Source organism: Marmota flaviventris, chromosome 10 (assembly GCF_047511675.1).
Source record: "Marmota flaviventris isolate mMarFla1 chromosome 10, mMarFla1.hap1, whole genome shotgun sequence".
In the NCBI taxonomy this organism is placed as follows: Eukaryota; Metazoa; Chordata; class Mammalia; order Rodentia; family Sciuridae; genus Marmota; species Marmota flaviventris.
The window spans coordinates 118,905,668-118,920,305 of record NC_092507.1 but is presented as its reverse complement, the minus strand read 5'-3'; the positions used below and the strand labels follow the sequence as shown (position 1 = coordinate 118,920,305).

Sequence of the window (14,638 nt, the reverse complement as noted above, 5' to 3'; positions counted from 1 at the left end):
TGAGACATTTAAGTGTTTCTTCTTTGTTATTTTTTCCACTCACTCTTATAAACTACATTATTCAATGGATTTTCGAATACACAGTTGTTATGTATAACTATCACCACTGGAATGGTTAATTTTATATGACAACCTGTCTAGATCATGGTACCTGGTGTATTTGTTCAAATATTATTTTATTTCTATGAATGTATTTTATAGATGCTATTAACATTGAAATCATAGATTTTTGAGTAAAGCAGATGACACTACATAATTTGTTGAATTTTTCCAATCACTTGAAGATCTTAGTAGGAAAAAAGGGCGACTTCCCCAAGAGGGAATTCTGCTGGCAGTTCTGACATAGGGCTTAAGATGTGTCAGTCTACTACAGATTTTGGGTTTGCAGCCACTACAATCACATGAGCTAACTCCTTATAATATAAGTCTCTGTTCTCTCTCTACATTATATTCTTTTTACTTGCAGAAACCTGATTAACACAACCATCAATATAATTTCAAAAACGTCTTCATCATCCCCAAGACACCCTGCATCCATTTGTTCTCCCCTCTCTCAGTCACTTACTATTATTATTCTACTTTTCATTTTTATGCATTTTCTGTTCCGATTGTTTCATATACATGCTATCATAAGAATTTAAAGTTTTTATGACTGTCTTCTTTAAAACAGTATCATTTTTAATTTTGGGAGGGTGTTAGAGACTGAGTTCAGGGCTGCTTAAAGCAAGTGCTCTATTATTGAGATTACACCAAGTCGTCTCACACAGCATGTTTTGAAGGTACATCCATTTTGTGGTATATTTCAGTGCTTCACTCCTTGTTAATGTCAATTAATATTTCATTGTGTGGATGTACAACAGTTGGTTTATTCATTCATTCATCCACCACTGGACATGTAGGGTTCTTCCACCTTTTGCCCTATTGAGAATACTGCTACAAAACTATTTGTGTTTAAGTTTTATGTGGCCATATATAATTTTCTTGGTTATATAACTAGTAGTTGAATTATTGAGTCATATTGCAATTCTCTGTTTAACTTTTTCTTTTCTTTTCAAGCAGGTCTTGCTATGTTGCATAGGCTTGTCGTGAACCTGACTACAGGCATGTGCCACCAAGCAGAGCTTATGTTTAACTTTTTGAAGACCTGCCAAAATGTTTACCAAACAACTTTATGTTCTTACCAGTAATGTATGAGGGTTCTAATTTCTACATAACCTTGTCAATTCTATTTCTTACCCATCTTTTAATTAAAACCATTACAATGGATGTGAAGTAGTATCTCATTATGGTTTTTCCATAATAACTGAGTATCTTTTCATTTGCTTATTGGCAATTTGTATTGGTATCTGAGAAATGTCTATTCAAATTTACCCATTTAAAAATTGTTTTTAAGAAATACTGAGGGGCTGGGATTGTGGCTCAGCGGTAGAGCGCTCGCCTAGCATGGGCAGGACCCTGGTTCGATTCTCAGCACCACATAAAAATAAAGGCATTGTGTTGTGTCCATCTACAAAAAAGATATTCTTTCTTGCTCTCTCTCTTTAAAAAAAAGAAAAGAAATACTGAGATAATTGGACACAGTGGTGCATGCCTTAATATCAGAGACTTGGGAGGCTGAGGCAGGAGGATCAAATATTGAAAGCCAGCCTCAGCAACTTAGCAAGGCCCTAAGCAACTTAATGAGACCCTGTATCAAAATAAAAAGTAAAAATGGCTGGGAATATGGCTCAGTAGTTACATGGCCCTGGGTTCAAAACCCAATATAAAAAATAAAAAGGGAAAAAACTGAGTTATTTATATATATGGATATATAATTTATAAATCCCTTACTTGAAACACTAGTTCTCTTTATTGTGATTTTGCTTTCCCAGGTTTTAGTTATCTGCAGTCAAGCCCAGAACAAAAATATATTAAGTGGAAAATTCCAGAAATAAACATTTCACAGATTTTAAACTGGGCACCATTCTGAGTAACATGATGAATACTCAAGCTGTCCAGGCACTGATGAACCACTTTGAGTTAATTTTTGTATATGGTATGAAGTAGAGGGTCCAACTTCATTCTTTTGTATGTATGTATATACTAGTTAATAAAAAACAATTTGCTGAAAAGATTATTCTTTCCTCAATGAATTGCTTTAGTACTCAGGTCAAAAACTAATGATCATAAATTTAAGGGTACAACACACATTTTGATAAGCATATATCTTAAAATGTAGAATTCTGAAATGCATTTTTTCATGGGGAAAAAGAAACAGTAAATTTTCTTTCTGTTTGTGGTGCTAGGGAAAGAAACTATGGCCTTGTGCATGCTAGGTAAATGCTCTACCATTGAGCAATATATTCTTAGCTCATATAAATACTTAAAAATAAATACTACTTTACATTTATTGCATGTGAGTCCTTTAATGGTAACATGCATCATTATTTTATTTATGTAACTATTTAACTCACATTAACATACGGCAAACATAGAGATAAAATAGGTCTTTCTGGCTCCTTAAGTCATGCTCTTTGTTTACATGATACTCTAAGTGCTCTCTCAAAGCAACTGACCTTATTGTCGACATTGTCCTCACATAAAATTTTCTTTGAGGGCTGAGGTTGTGGCTTGGCAGTAGAGCGTTCACCTAGTATGTGTGAGGCACTGGGTTCGATCCTCAGCACCACATATAAATGAATGAAATAAAGGTATTATGTCCTCTTACAACTAAAAAATAAGTTAAATTTTTTTTTCTTTGAGCAACAAAATAGGACTGTCCAGAAAAAACTCCTATCCTGCAACAGCCTGATTTTGAGCACTGTTTGATCACAGTTAAAAAGAAACAGTCCCCCACACGGGATAGATTGTTCTATTATTTATTTACTATGCAGACCACCAAATACAATTAGTCATAGGAATAGATTAAAGTGAGAAACTGGGATACAACACTATTTTTTTCTTTTTTTGGTACCCGGGATTAAACACAGGGGCACTCAACTACTGAGCCATATCCCCAGCCCTTTTTGTATTTTAGAGACAGGGTCTCACTGATTTGCTTAGTGACTCATTAAATTGTAGAGTTTGGCTTTGAACTCTCGATCCTCCTGCCTCAGCCTCCAGAGATGCTGGGAAAACAAGTGTGCACCACTGTACCTGGCTGGGATACAACACTATTTATTCCACAGATAAGATAGAAATAATCGCCTATCTATTATTTTTCCTATCTCTCCTGGAATTAACTGAACCCTTCATCTCCTAAGGTAGTTAGAATATCATTCCAAGATCTAGACTAGCAAATTTTCCACCCAGGACAAAACTAGTAAAACCAAAATGATCAAATTTTTCTTTAAATGGGACTTTAAAACAGTTCTTTTGTTCCCCTGAGCTGATTATACTTAGCAGGTTCCAGGAAAGAGCTAAATCTGCTTAGAGTTTGCTTCTGCAGCTATTATCTTACAAGTAAAAAAAGAAAAAAACTCTTTCAAAGAATTTTGACACTAAACCCAGAAAATATGGAATTTATTCTCACCTCTGTCAAGGAAGCACATACTATGGAGCTGAGAATTAAACCTGCAACTTTATTTGCAGTTAAAGTTGTCTGCAAGTCACCCAATGTAGAATAATTAAACTAATTTTTATTGTGAGACTTGTTTATATCTGCTGATTTAATACAATGCTGGTGTGGGACTCTTTGGAGAGAAAAAGAAGATGAGTTAATTATAACACAGAGAAGAGCCCCATGGTCAATAAGGTCAAGAGAGTATTAGTTGAAGAGAACACTACATGGCATAAAATCAACATCTACTATGCAAGTAAGTTGCTTCTGGCTCCAATTTTGTATTTAATAAACTCCTTAAAAAGCAATTTTCTTTGCCAAAAAGGAAAAAAAAAATGAGGAAAAAACTTAGATCTATATTCAATACAATATCCTAATTTTTCTTCCTTTTCTTTTATTAGTACAATAAATACTTGGTAAACTTCTATTATGTACCAGGCATTGGGAAATCAAAGTAGAAATAAGAAAGACATTGATCCTGAACTCCTGGAGTTTATAATCATATGAAGATAACAAGAGTGTCAACAAATATTATAGACTACAGAAAGAAATGAATTGAGTACTCTGATCTAGAATAAAGGGAGGGACATTCTATTGGGGAGACAATCAAAAAAATCACTTTAAGGTAAATTATACTTAAGCTGATAATGGCATTAATCTCATTTTTAAAAGATGAGAAGAACTCAACTATGGGAGGAGTTTGAAGAGCTTTTCAGGCAATGGGAATAGTCTTTTTTTTTTTTTTTTACTAGGGATTGAAATCAGGGGTGCTTAACCACTGAGCCATGTCATCAGGCCTTTTTGGTTTTTTTATTTCAAGACAGTATCTTGCTAAATTCCTGAGGACCTCACTAAGCTGCTGAGGCTGGCTTTGAACTCACAATTCTCCTGCCTCAGCCTCCCAAGATACTTGGGGTTACAGGTGTATGCCAATTCATCCATCAGGCAATGGGAATAGAAAGCATAATGATCCTCTAATATGTTCTAAGTACTGAAAGAAGACCAGTGTGACATAACATAGTAAGTAAGGCAGAGATGGGAATAGTTAGATGGAGAAAGATGGGAGTTGGGGAAAAGTCACTCTTAAAAGCCATTGTAATGGAGCCTGTATTTTCCATGAAGGTAAGCCACTTAAAGACTTTAAGCATGTTCTTGGTTAAGTTAGAAAATCATTTCTCTTTTTACTAAGCAGGGAGTGGATTGAAGAGAAGTAGGAATAGAAGTTGACAGTTTGTTGGAAGGTGCTAAGGTTTGTCCCCATCAAAACCCAAAATGAAATGGTGTTAAGAAGTGATAAGACCTTTAAAACAAAATTGGGGCTGTTTCTCATGGATAGATTAATGTCTTTTTTTGAGAGACTGAATGAGGTTTCAAGGGAGAGAGATTAGTCTCATGGGACTGAATTAGTCACCACAACATCAGATTGTTCAAAAGCAAGGCTACACCTAGTGTTTTAATTGCTTTTGTACATTCTTCTGCTGTGATATCAAGTGTTGGGAGGTCCTTAGTAGGAGCTAAGTAGACAACAGCATTATGCTTTTGGTCCTCTAGTACTGTGAACTAATAAAACTTTTAACTCCCTCAGGTTCAGGTATTCTGTTACAACAAAATGGACTAAGACAGAAGGCTATGTTAGCAAACCAAAAAAAAAAAAAAGTTGAGGGATGGTAATGGACTTCGTGTAGAAATAGGAGATATTTCAAGGAAGGCAATAACAGAATTTTGAGTCAGACTGGATGAGGGGGTTAAGAATTAGAGAAATCAAGCATGAATTATAGATAATTTTAACTTACTTGATAAGCTCAATATAGGGTACTAAATGTTACTATTACCCAAATACTAAGCAAAGTCTTGATGTTTTCCCTCTTTTGGTACTAGGAAGTGAACCTAGAGATGCTTTATCACTGAGTCACATTGCCCCCTTTTTATAATTTTGAGACAGGGTCTCATTCACTAAGTTGTTTAGGGCCTCAAAATTGTAATCTTCTTGCCTCAGCCTCCTGAGTCATTGGGATTAGAGGTGTGTGCCATCATGCCTGGCTTGATGCTTTTTCAAAAAACAAGAAGATAAATCCTGCTTCATTTTCAAGTTGACTGATGATGAGAAAAAGCAGTAGCCCCTTTTTGGTACTAGGGATTGAATCCAGGTGTGCCCAATTACTGAGCCATAACCCAGGCTTTTTAATTTTTTTGCGATATAGTTTCAATAAATTGCTTAGGCTGGTTTTGAACTTGCTCCTGAGTTCCAGGATTACAGGTGTGTACAAACATGACTATATAAAATTTATGCCATTTTGACTCCTGACTATCAATTAATGTGCAGAATTCTTTAGAGTAAGAATAAATGAATTGGTAAAGAGTCTGAATCCACCAGAGATAAAGAAATAAAAACAAAGAAGACAAAGACACTTCTCTCAAATCCAAGAAATACCTTTTTGTCTCAGCAATATATTATGTGGACTTTACTACTCACCAACATGAATGGGGGCTGGGAATAATCCATATTCATGTTCTCCTGGAGTATACTCCAGCTTCTCTTTCTTTAATTGGATCAGTCGACTCTTTGGGCTGTGATCAGAAAAGAACATAAAACAGAAAGAGGCAATGAAATTTATTCCTATAGTCAAATATAAACAATATATCACTTACCAAGGGTATTTGTTCTAACAGTGGCTTGTATCTTAAATGTACTGTTTGGGGAAAGGGTACTAAGTACTTTCGTATATTTTGTGTGTGTGTGTGTGTGTGTGTGTACTGGGGTTTAAACACGGGGTGCTTCACAATGAGCCCCTTACATCACCATCCCTTTTTAGTTTTTATTTTGAGACAGGGTCTGGCTAAAGTTGCTTAGGGCCTTGCTAAGCTGCTGAGGCTAGCCTGGAACTTGTGATCCTTGTCTCAGCAAGTCTCTGGGATTACAGGCATGCACCACCATGAACAGCACTTTCATACACTTTTACAAAGCTTTATTTCTAGAAATACCGTTAAGAAAGAGGCTATTTAGTGTTCTCCAACAGTGTTTCAGAAGGAACCCAAACTTCAGATCTAATTATATGAATAATTATATTTGGTTAATTTATAGTCTTATATGTATTATCATTTATTTCAATACTATGAAACAATCAGAAGGCAGCTCGGGAGGCTGAGGCAGGAGGATCACGAGTTCAAAGCCAGCCTTAGCAAAAAGCAAGGTGCTAAGCAACTCAGAGAGACCTTGTCTCTAAATAAGATACAAAATAGGACTGGGGATGTGGCTCAGTGTTTGAGTGCCCCTGAGTTCAATCTCTGGCATCTTCCCCCACCCCTCCCCCGACCAAAAAAGGTAATGTTGGTACTACTTTAAGAGCATTAGAAATAGATGCTCTGAGTTTAAGTGATCTGCCTTACTTTTAGCACCTGGTAAGGAAATCTGAGATTAAAATTGCAGTTTCTTGCTCAACTCTGGCTTCTTTCTTCTACTCATCCTACTAATTTGTTTCTTAATGTTTAGTATAAAACCAAATCTCAAGATATTCCATAAATATACAAAAGCAAGACAGAAAGAAAAAAAAATGAGAAAAATAAAAAGGGAGTATTATTTGGGGATAGAATTCAGCAGTAGTACACTTGCCTAGCATGCACAAGAACCTGGGGTCAGTCTTTAGCACTGCCAAAAAAATAAAATAAGAGGAAAAAAGAGAACTCATATATGACTTAATTTATTAAGGCTTTAATTATGGTGGTACAAGGGATTGAGCTCAGGCACTGGTGAAAGTGCTCTTGCACAGTCACATTCCCAGCCCCTTTAAAATTTTGTTTTGAGAGAGATTTCTTGCTAAATTGCCCAGGGTGGCTTTGAACTTTTGATCCTTCTGTCTCAAAGTTACTGTCATCCCAAGTAACTGGGATGACAGATGGTCACAACCACATCTGGTACTAGTGTAATTCTACAATGGCTTCAGTCAAAGCAAACATGTTATTTTTCTTTTGCTAAATTATATACTGCCTTTAAAAGCTTTCTCTTGGTAGTACTGGGAATTAAGCCCATAGCTTCTCACATGCTAGAGAAGCTGTCTGCCACTGAGCTACATTCCTAGTGATACCATACTGCCTTTTGATAAACAAGTCTAGTCCATTTTTATCTTGTAATAAGTATGTATACTAATATATATTTTGCAGATGAGAAAACTAAGCCCCAAAGAGTTAGTTATTTGTATACCCTGAAGTTTTAAATTTTTAATCCTAATTCTAACAGATCATTTATTATTTCAACAATTACTTAGCACTCACTCAACTCCTGTTCTGAGTGATGAGAAATAGTGGCAAGATATTTTTTCCCCTCTTTTTGGTACTGGGGGTTGAATCGAGGGACACTTTACCACTGAGCTACATCACCACTCTTTCGTTTTCCTATTATTCTGAGCCAGAGTCTTGCTAGGATGCTGAGAATCTCACTAAATTGCTAATGGTCTCAAACTTGTGATCCTCCTGCCTTTGCCTCCCAAATAGATGGGATTACAGGTATGTGCCACCCTATCTAGCTTCATTTAAAAAAATAGTTTAGAATGTGTGGTTTCTGTTGATGACAGATTAAGATAAAGAACATAGCTGCCATTTTAAATTTGTTGGTTTGTACTGGAGACACTGCACTGAACACTCTATGCAATTTCTGGGTATCCTTTTGATTGTGTACCACTACTAATTCAAATTAGGAGAAAACTGTTGGAATGAGTAGCCATTTTAGACACGCTATAAATGATAGTAAGCCAGAAGTTTCTGTAATGATGTTTCCTTCTGACTTGTGGCTGGAGTTGTAAAAAACGAGACTACTTGCTCTATGCACACATGGATAAATTTAAAAAACCTTTTGCTTTTCTTATCAAAAGGAGAGAATTTCCTGGGTCTGGTAGTGCATGCCACAGACTCAGGAGGCTGAGGCAGGAGGACTGTAGATTCCACACCAGCCTCAGCCAACAGAGTGAGACCCAGTCTCAAAATAAATAAATAAAAAGAATAATAAGAAAAAAATTAGTTTTTTTTTGATATTTTTGGGGTAATGTAACCCATTTAGTATTTATGTCCAACTTTCTTTTTCTTTGGGAGAAATTTTGAGTTAAGCCTCTTTTTTTTTTTTTTTTTTTGTGCGATGCTGGATAGAACGCAGGGTCTCATGAATGCTAGGCAAGTGCTTAACCGATGAGCCATATCCACAGCCATTGTCTTAATAACTTACCCGTTAGGTGTAATATCAGGATATCTAATCTAAAAGGGCTAACCTACCAAAGAGGGGGAAAGGCATATGCATATTGAAGAAAAAAAAATGAGCTTGGCAGGTTGGTACACGCCTGTAATCCCAGTGGCTCGGGAGGCTGAGGCAGGAGGATCACGAGTTCAAAGCCAGTATCAGTAACAGTGAAGTGCTAAGAAACTTGGTGAGACCCTGTTTTTTTTTTTAATGTTTATTTTTTAGTTTTAGGTGGACACAATGTCTTTTATTTTTTTATTTTTATGTGGTTTTGAGGATCGAACCCAGCACCCTGCACATGCCAGGCGAGCGTGCTACTGCTTGAGCCATATCCCCAGCCCGGTGAGACCCTGTCTTTAAAAAAAAATACAAAGCAGTTCTGGGGATGTGGCTCAGTGGTCCAGTGTCCATGAGTTCAAGGCTGGTACTCCAAGGAAAAGAAAAGGCAGGGTGTCTAATAACTGTTGTTACAATATAATAGACAATACTTTTATATAAGTATTGTCTATTACCATTTCTTGGCTTTAGGTATTTATCCCTTATGTTCAAATCTCAATATCTCTAATAAAAGGCCCCAATTAAGATATGTTCTATATTTTGAACTTTGGAATTTTCCAGATAGCTGCTGAAAAACACTAAGCCCTACTCCCAATCCTTATAAAAGAAGGGGTTTGTTTTGAACACACTAGATTTTAAAATGAACATATCACCATTCTATGAGCTGTCCTGTTTAGCAAACTTACAATATCAGAGGTTGCAAATCAAAAGTAAGTTCGAGCCAAATACAGTGAGTATACTTATAATTCCAGAGACTTGTGAGGCTGAGACAGAAAGATCCTGAGTTCCAGGCCAGCCCTAGCAACTTAGAGAGACCCTGTCTCAAAATAAAAAATAAAAAGGACTGGGGGATGTGGCTCAGTGGTAAAGCCCATGGGTTCAATTTCTAGTATCCTTCCCCCACCAAAAAAAGGGAGCACATTCAAGTTCTGTAGGTTAAATATACATATTAAATAAAATATATATAATAAATATTTATAAATCATATTATATAAAATTAAATATAAATTGTTTAATATGAATACATTTTAACTTTTTTAAAAAATTTCTTCTTTTCTTTATATCTGTATTTTATTTATTTATTTGTATGTGGTACTGAGGATTGAACCCAGGGCCTCACACATGCTAGGCAAGTGCTCTACCACTGAGCCATGATCCCAGCCCCACATTTTAACTTTTTAAAGATGGAGAAAAGCATACAAGTGTTCTTCAACTGGACTGGCATGGAAACTATAAAAACTTATTAATGCCTTCACTTTTCATGTTTTGTAAGGGGAAATAATATCCATAAAGTCTTCCACAACAACTACCCTACTAGCTGTCTATAGTTTATTAGAGTCCACAATTTAGTAGGAGCAAATAATGATATTTCTTGAAAAATCAGGAGCAGGAAAATTTTTTTTTGGAGGTGAAAGTTGAACCCAGGGGCACTTAACCACTGGGCTATAGCCTCAGCCCTTTTTTATACTGCTGAGGGAGGCTTTGTACTGGTGATCCTCCTGCCTCAGCCTCTGAAGTCACTGGGATTACAGGCATATGCCACCATGCCTGCTTAAGGAATCTTTGAGAAAGGATTTACCTATGACCTCCCTGTAAAACTTGACAGAGGTTAAGTTGGGAAGTTTTTAGTTTTTTTTTTTTCTTACCAGGGACTGAACTCGGGGGCACTTAACTACTGAGCCACACGCTCAGCCCTTTTTGAATGTTTTTTAAAAATTTATTAAATTAGTTATACATGACAATAGAATGCATTAATGTATTTTGACATATCACAAATAGATGCGATATAATTTATCAATTTTCTGAATATACATGTTGTGGAATTACATTGGTCATGTAGTCACATATATACATAAAGTAATAACGTCTGTTTCTTTCTATTATCCTTCTTATACCCACATCTACCTGCCACCCGCTTCACTTCCCTCTACCTAATCTAAGTTAACTCTATTATGTTCCAGTGCCTGCCCCACTTATTGTGAATTAATAAATATCCGCATATCAGAGAACATTTGGCCTTTGGTTGTTTTGGGGGGATTGGCTTATTTTGCTTAGCATGATTTTCTCCAACTCCATCCATTTACTGGCAAATGCCATAATTTAATTTTCCTTTAAAGCTGAGTAATATTCCATTGACATTTTCTTTATCCATTCATCTACTGACATTACTGTAACATGCCGATTTTAAGTCCTTTGAGTGCAAGCCAAGGAGAGGGATAGCTGGGACAAATGGTGGTTCCATTCCCAGTTTTCTGAGGAATCACAACACTGCTTTCCAGATTGGTTGTACCAATTTGCAGTCCCACCAACAATGTATGAGTAGTGTACCTTTTCCCCCACATCCCTGCCAACATTTATTGTTGCCTGTATTCTTGATGATTGTCATTTTGACTGGAGATGAAATATTAGTGTAGTTTTGATTTGCATTTCTCTAATTGCCAGAGATGTGGAACATTTTTTCATATATTTGTTGATCGATTATATTTCTTCTTCTGTGAAGGGTCTGTTCAGTTCCTTAGCCTGTTTATTGATTGGGTTATTTGTTTTTTTTTTTTTGGTGTTAAGTTTTTTTAGTTCTTTATATATCCTAGAAATTAAGGCTTTATCAAAGGTGCATGTGATAAAGATTTTCTCCCAATCTATATAGCGTCTCTTCTTACATTATTGTTTCCTTTGCAGAGAAGCTTTTTAATTTGAATCCATCCCATTTATTGATCCTTGATTTTGCTTCTTGTGCTTTAGGAGTCTTATCCTAGGCTGACATGGGGAAGATTTGGGCCTACTTTTTCTTTTATTAGGTGCAGGGTCTCTGGAATAGTGCCTAAGTCCTTGATCTACTTTGAGTTGATTTTTGTGCAGGGTAGAGATAGAGGTTTAATTTCATTTTGCTACATATGAATTTCCAGTTTTGCCAGCACCATTTGTTGAATAGGCTATCTATTCTCCAGTGAATGTTTCTGGCACCTTTGTCAGTATGACATAACCGTATTCCTGTGGGCTTGTCTCTGTGTCCTCTACACAAGTCTATTTTGGTGCTAATATAATGCCATTTTTGTTATTGTAGCTCTGTAGTATAGTTTAAGGTCTGGTATTGCAATGCTTCCTGCTTCACTTTTCTTGTTAAAGATTGCTTTGGCTATTCTGGGTCTCTCAGTTTTCCAAATAAATTTTACAAGTACTTTGTCTATCTCTATGAAGAATGTCATTGGGATTTTTAATAGGATTTGCATTAAATCTGTATAATGCTTTTGGTAGTATGGCCAATTTGACAATATTACTTCTGCCTATCCAGGTGCATGGGAGATCTTTCCATCTTCTGAGGTTTTCTTCAATTTCTTTCTTTAATGTTCTGTAATTTTTATTGTAGAGGTCTTTCACCTGTTTTGTAAGATTGATTCCCAGGTATTTTATTTCATTTGAGGCTATTGTGAATGGAGTAGTTTTTCTAATTTCTCTTTCAGTGGAATCATCACTGATATATAGGAATGCGTTTGATTTATGGGTGTTGATTTTATATCCTGCTACTCTGCTGAATTCATTTATTAGTTCTAGAAGTATTCTGGTGGAATTTTTTTGGATCTTCTAGATATAGAATCATGTAATCAGCAAATAGTGATAGTTCTTTACCTTTTATATTCCTTTAATTTCTTTCTTCTAATTGCTCTGGCTACAGTTGCAAGGATGAAGTTGAATAGAAGTGGTGAAACAGGAAATCCTTGCCTTGTTCCAGTTTTTAGAGGGAATGCTTTCAATTTTTCTCTAAACTTTTCTTTTTCTTTTAAAATTTTGAAACAGGATCTTACTAAGTTTCTTAGGGCCTTGCTAAGTTGCTGAGACTGATCTTGAACTAGTTATGCTACTGCCTCAGCCTCACGAGTCACTGGAATTATAGGCATGTACCACCATACCTGGCATGGTTCTTAATTATAATAGGTAAGTTCATAAGGGTAATACAATATTTTTAACACAAAAAAGTACATTTTAGCCTTTTATAAAGTTAACCAAACTAAAGTTGATTCTAAAACCTTAGAAGCACATTTCTCTAGTTTTAGCAACAGATCTTTGTATATCAATATTAAACATAATACACATAAATGGCTAATTAAATACCAAATTAGTGATTGTGAATCAAAGAAGATTAAAGAAAGTAATGTGGTAAAATCTCCAAGACATAAACATACACGAAGGGGGGCTATAAAAGTGAAAGTGATACTTTATATGATAGCCACACTGGAAAAGTTATTGATTCTCTAAGAATATTATTCCTAATTTTTGCAATGCTGATGCCTAAAGAAATATGATGATCTTTGTGAATACAAAAATTTTGTGTGAAAATTACTTTTTATTTCCACAGAGAATAGACAAACATATATTTAGTATTCTTGTGTTCATTGAAATACCTATTATATTTTTCATATGAAAAGTCCTTTTGAGTCTGTGTGTGTGAGTGGGTACTGGGGATCAAGCCAAGAGGCCCTATACAACTGAGTTCTATCCGGGGCCCTTTTAATTTCTGTACTAGGGATTAAACCCAGGGGCACTTTACCACTCAGCTACAACCCCATCCCTTTTTATTTAGTTTTTAATTTTGAGGTAGGATGTCTAAGTAGCTGATGACCTTGTTAAATTGCGGAGGCTGGCCTTAAACTTTCGATCCCTTGCCTCAGCCTCCCGAGCTGCTGGGATTACAGGCATGCACTATTGTGCCTGATTTTTCATTCTGATATAGGATCTCAGTAGAAAGCAACACAAACAAAAAAGGGAAAACAATATTTTGGTGACATTCCTACCCAAAATGCAGCACTTATTCATGAAGATATCATACAAACAACAAATTTAAGGAACCCCCATAAAACACTGTATGTACTGCACTGTATGTACTCTTTAAAAAATGTCAATATATAGGGGATGGGTAGTGGCTCAGTGGTAGAGAGCATGCCTAGCATGTGTGAAGCAATGGGTTGGATTCTCAGAAATACATATAAATAAATAAAAAAGGCAGGAGGACTTCAAGTTTGAGGTCAGCCTCAGCAACTTAATGGAGACTCTGCCTCAAAATAAAATACAAAAAAAGGCTGGGAGTGTTGCTCAGTGGTTAAGTGCCCTTGGGTTTAATACCTGGTACGGTACTAAACCAAACCAAAAAATCCTAAAATAACAGCACACAAATTAAAGGCGAATAAAGGGACATGACAGTCAAATATAATGCATGATCATGAATTAGGTCATGTCATAGATATTTCTGAGACAATAAGATTTGATTATGGAACTGTGTATTAGATAATACTATGGTAGTATGTTTAACATCCTGAATTTAACATATTTATTATGTTTCTATGAGAAATGCCATTGTTCTAAGGAAAAGCACACTGAAATATTTATGAGTAATAAATAGGCTAGTCTAGTCTATAATTTTTTAATCAAATGACAGAAAAAATGTCCTGTGTGTGTGCATGTGCATGTGAATGCAGACACAGGTGAAAAAGAAGAGAATGAAAATCAGCAATTGATAACTTTGGTTAGAAGGTACACATTTTCTTTTCTTTTTTTTTTAGAAAGGGCCCAAGTGATTGTCTCAGATCCTGAGTAACTGGGACTACATGTGAGTGCTACTGTGTTCAGCCAAAAGTTTCTGTGCAATCTTGCAATTTTAAATTTATCATGGATGATGATTCGTAAGAATCATATTTAAAAAGATATGTTTATTACCTAATAAACATATATCTTTTTAAATATTTTTGGTACTTAAGACTGAACCAAGGGGACTCACCATACTATGTAAGTGCTCTTCCACTGAACACCCCTATCAACATATGATG

At 35.7% G+C, this 14,638-nt stretch overlaps 1 protein-coding gene across 4 annotated transcripts in view; it reads right to left on the bottom strand.

Moving 5' to 3' along the window:
* Ash1l (ASH1 like histone lysine methyltransferase) overlaps positions 1–14,638 on the bottom strand; it is a 176,492-nt gene that overhangs the window by 50,824 nt on the left and 111,030 nt on the right. For all 4 annotated transcript variants that reach the window (XM_071618365.1, XM_027920755.2, XM_071618367.1 and 1 more), the window contains one exon: positions 6,012–6,106. In XM_071618365.1, the coding sequence (XP_071474466.1) occupies positions 6,012–6,106 (95 nt within the window). The remainder of the gene's footprint in view (positions 1–6,011; positions 6,107–14,638) is intronic.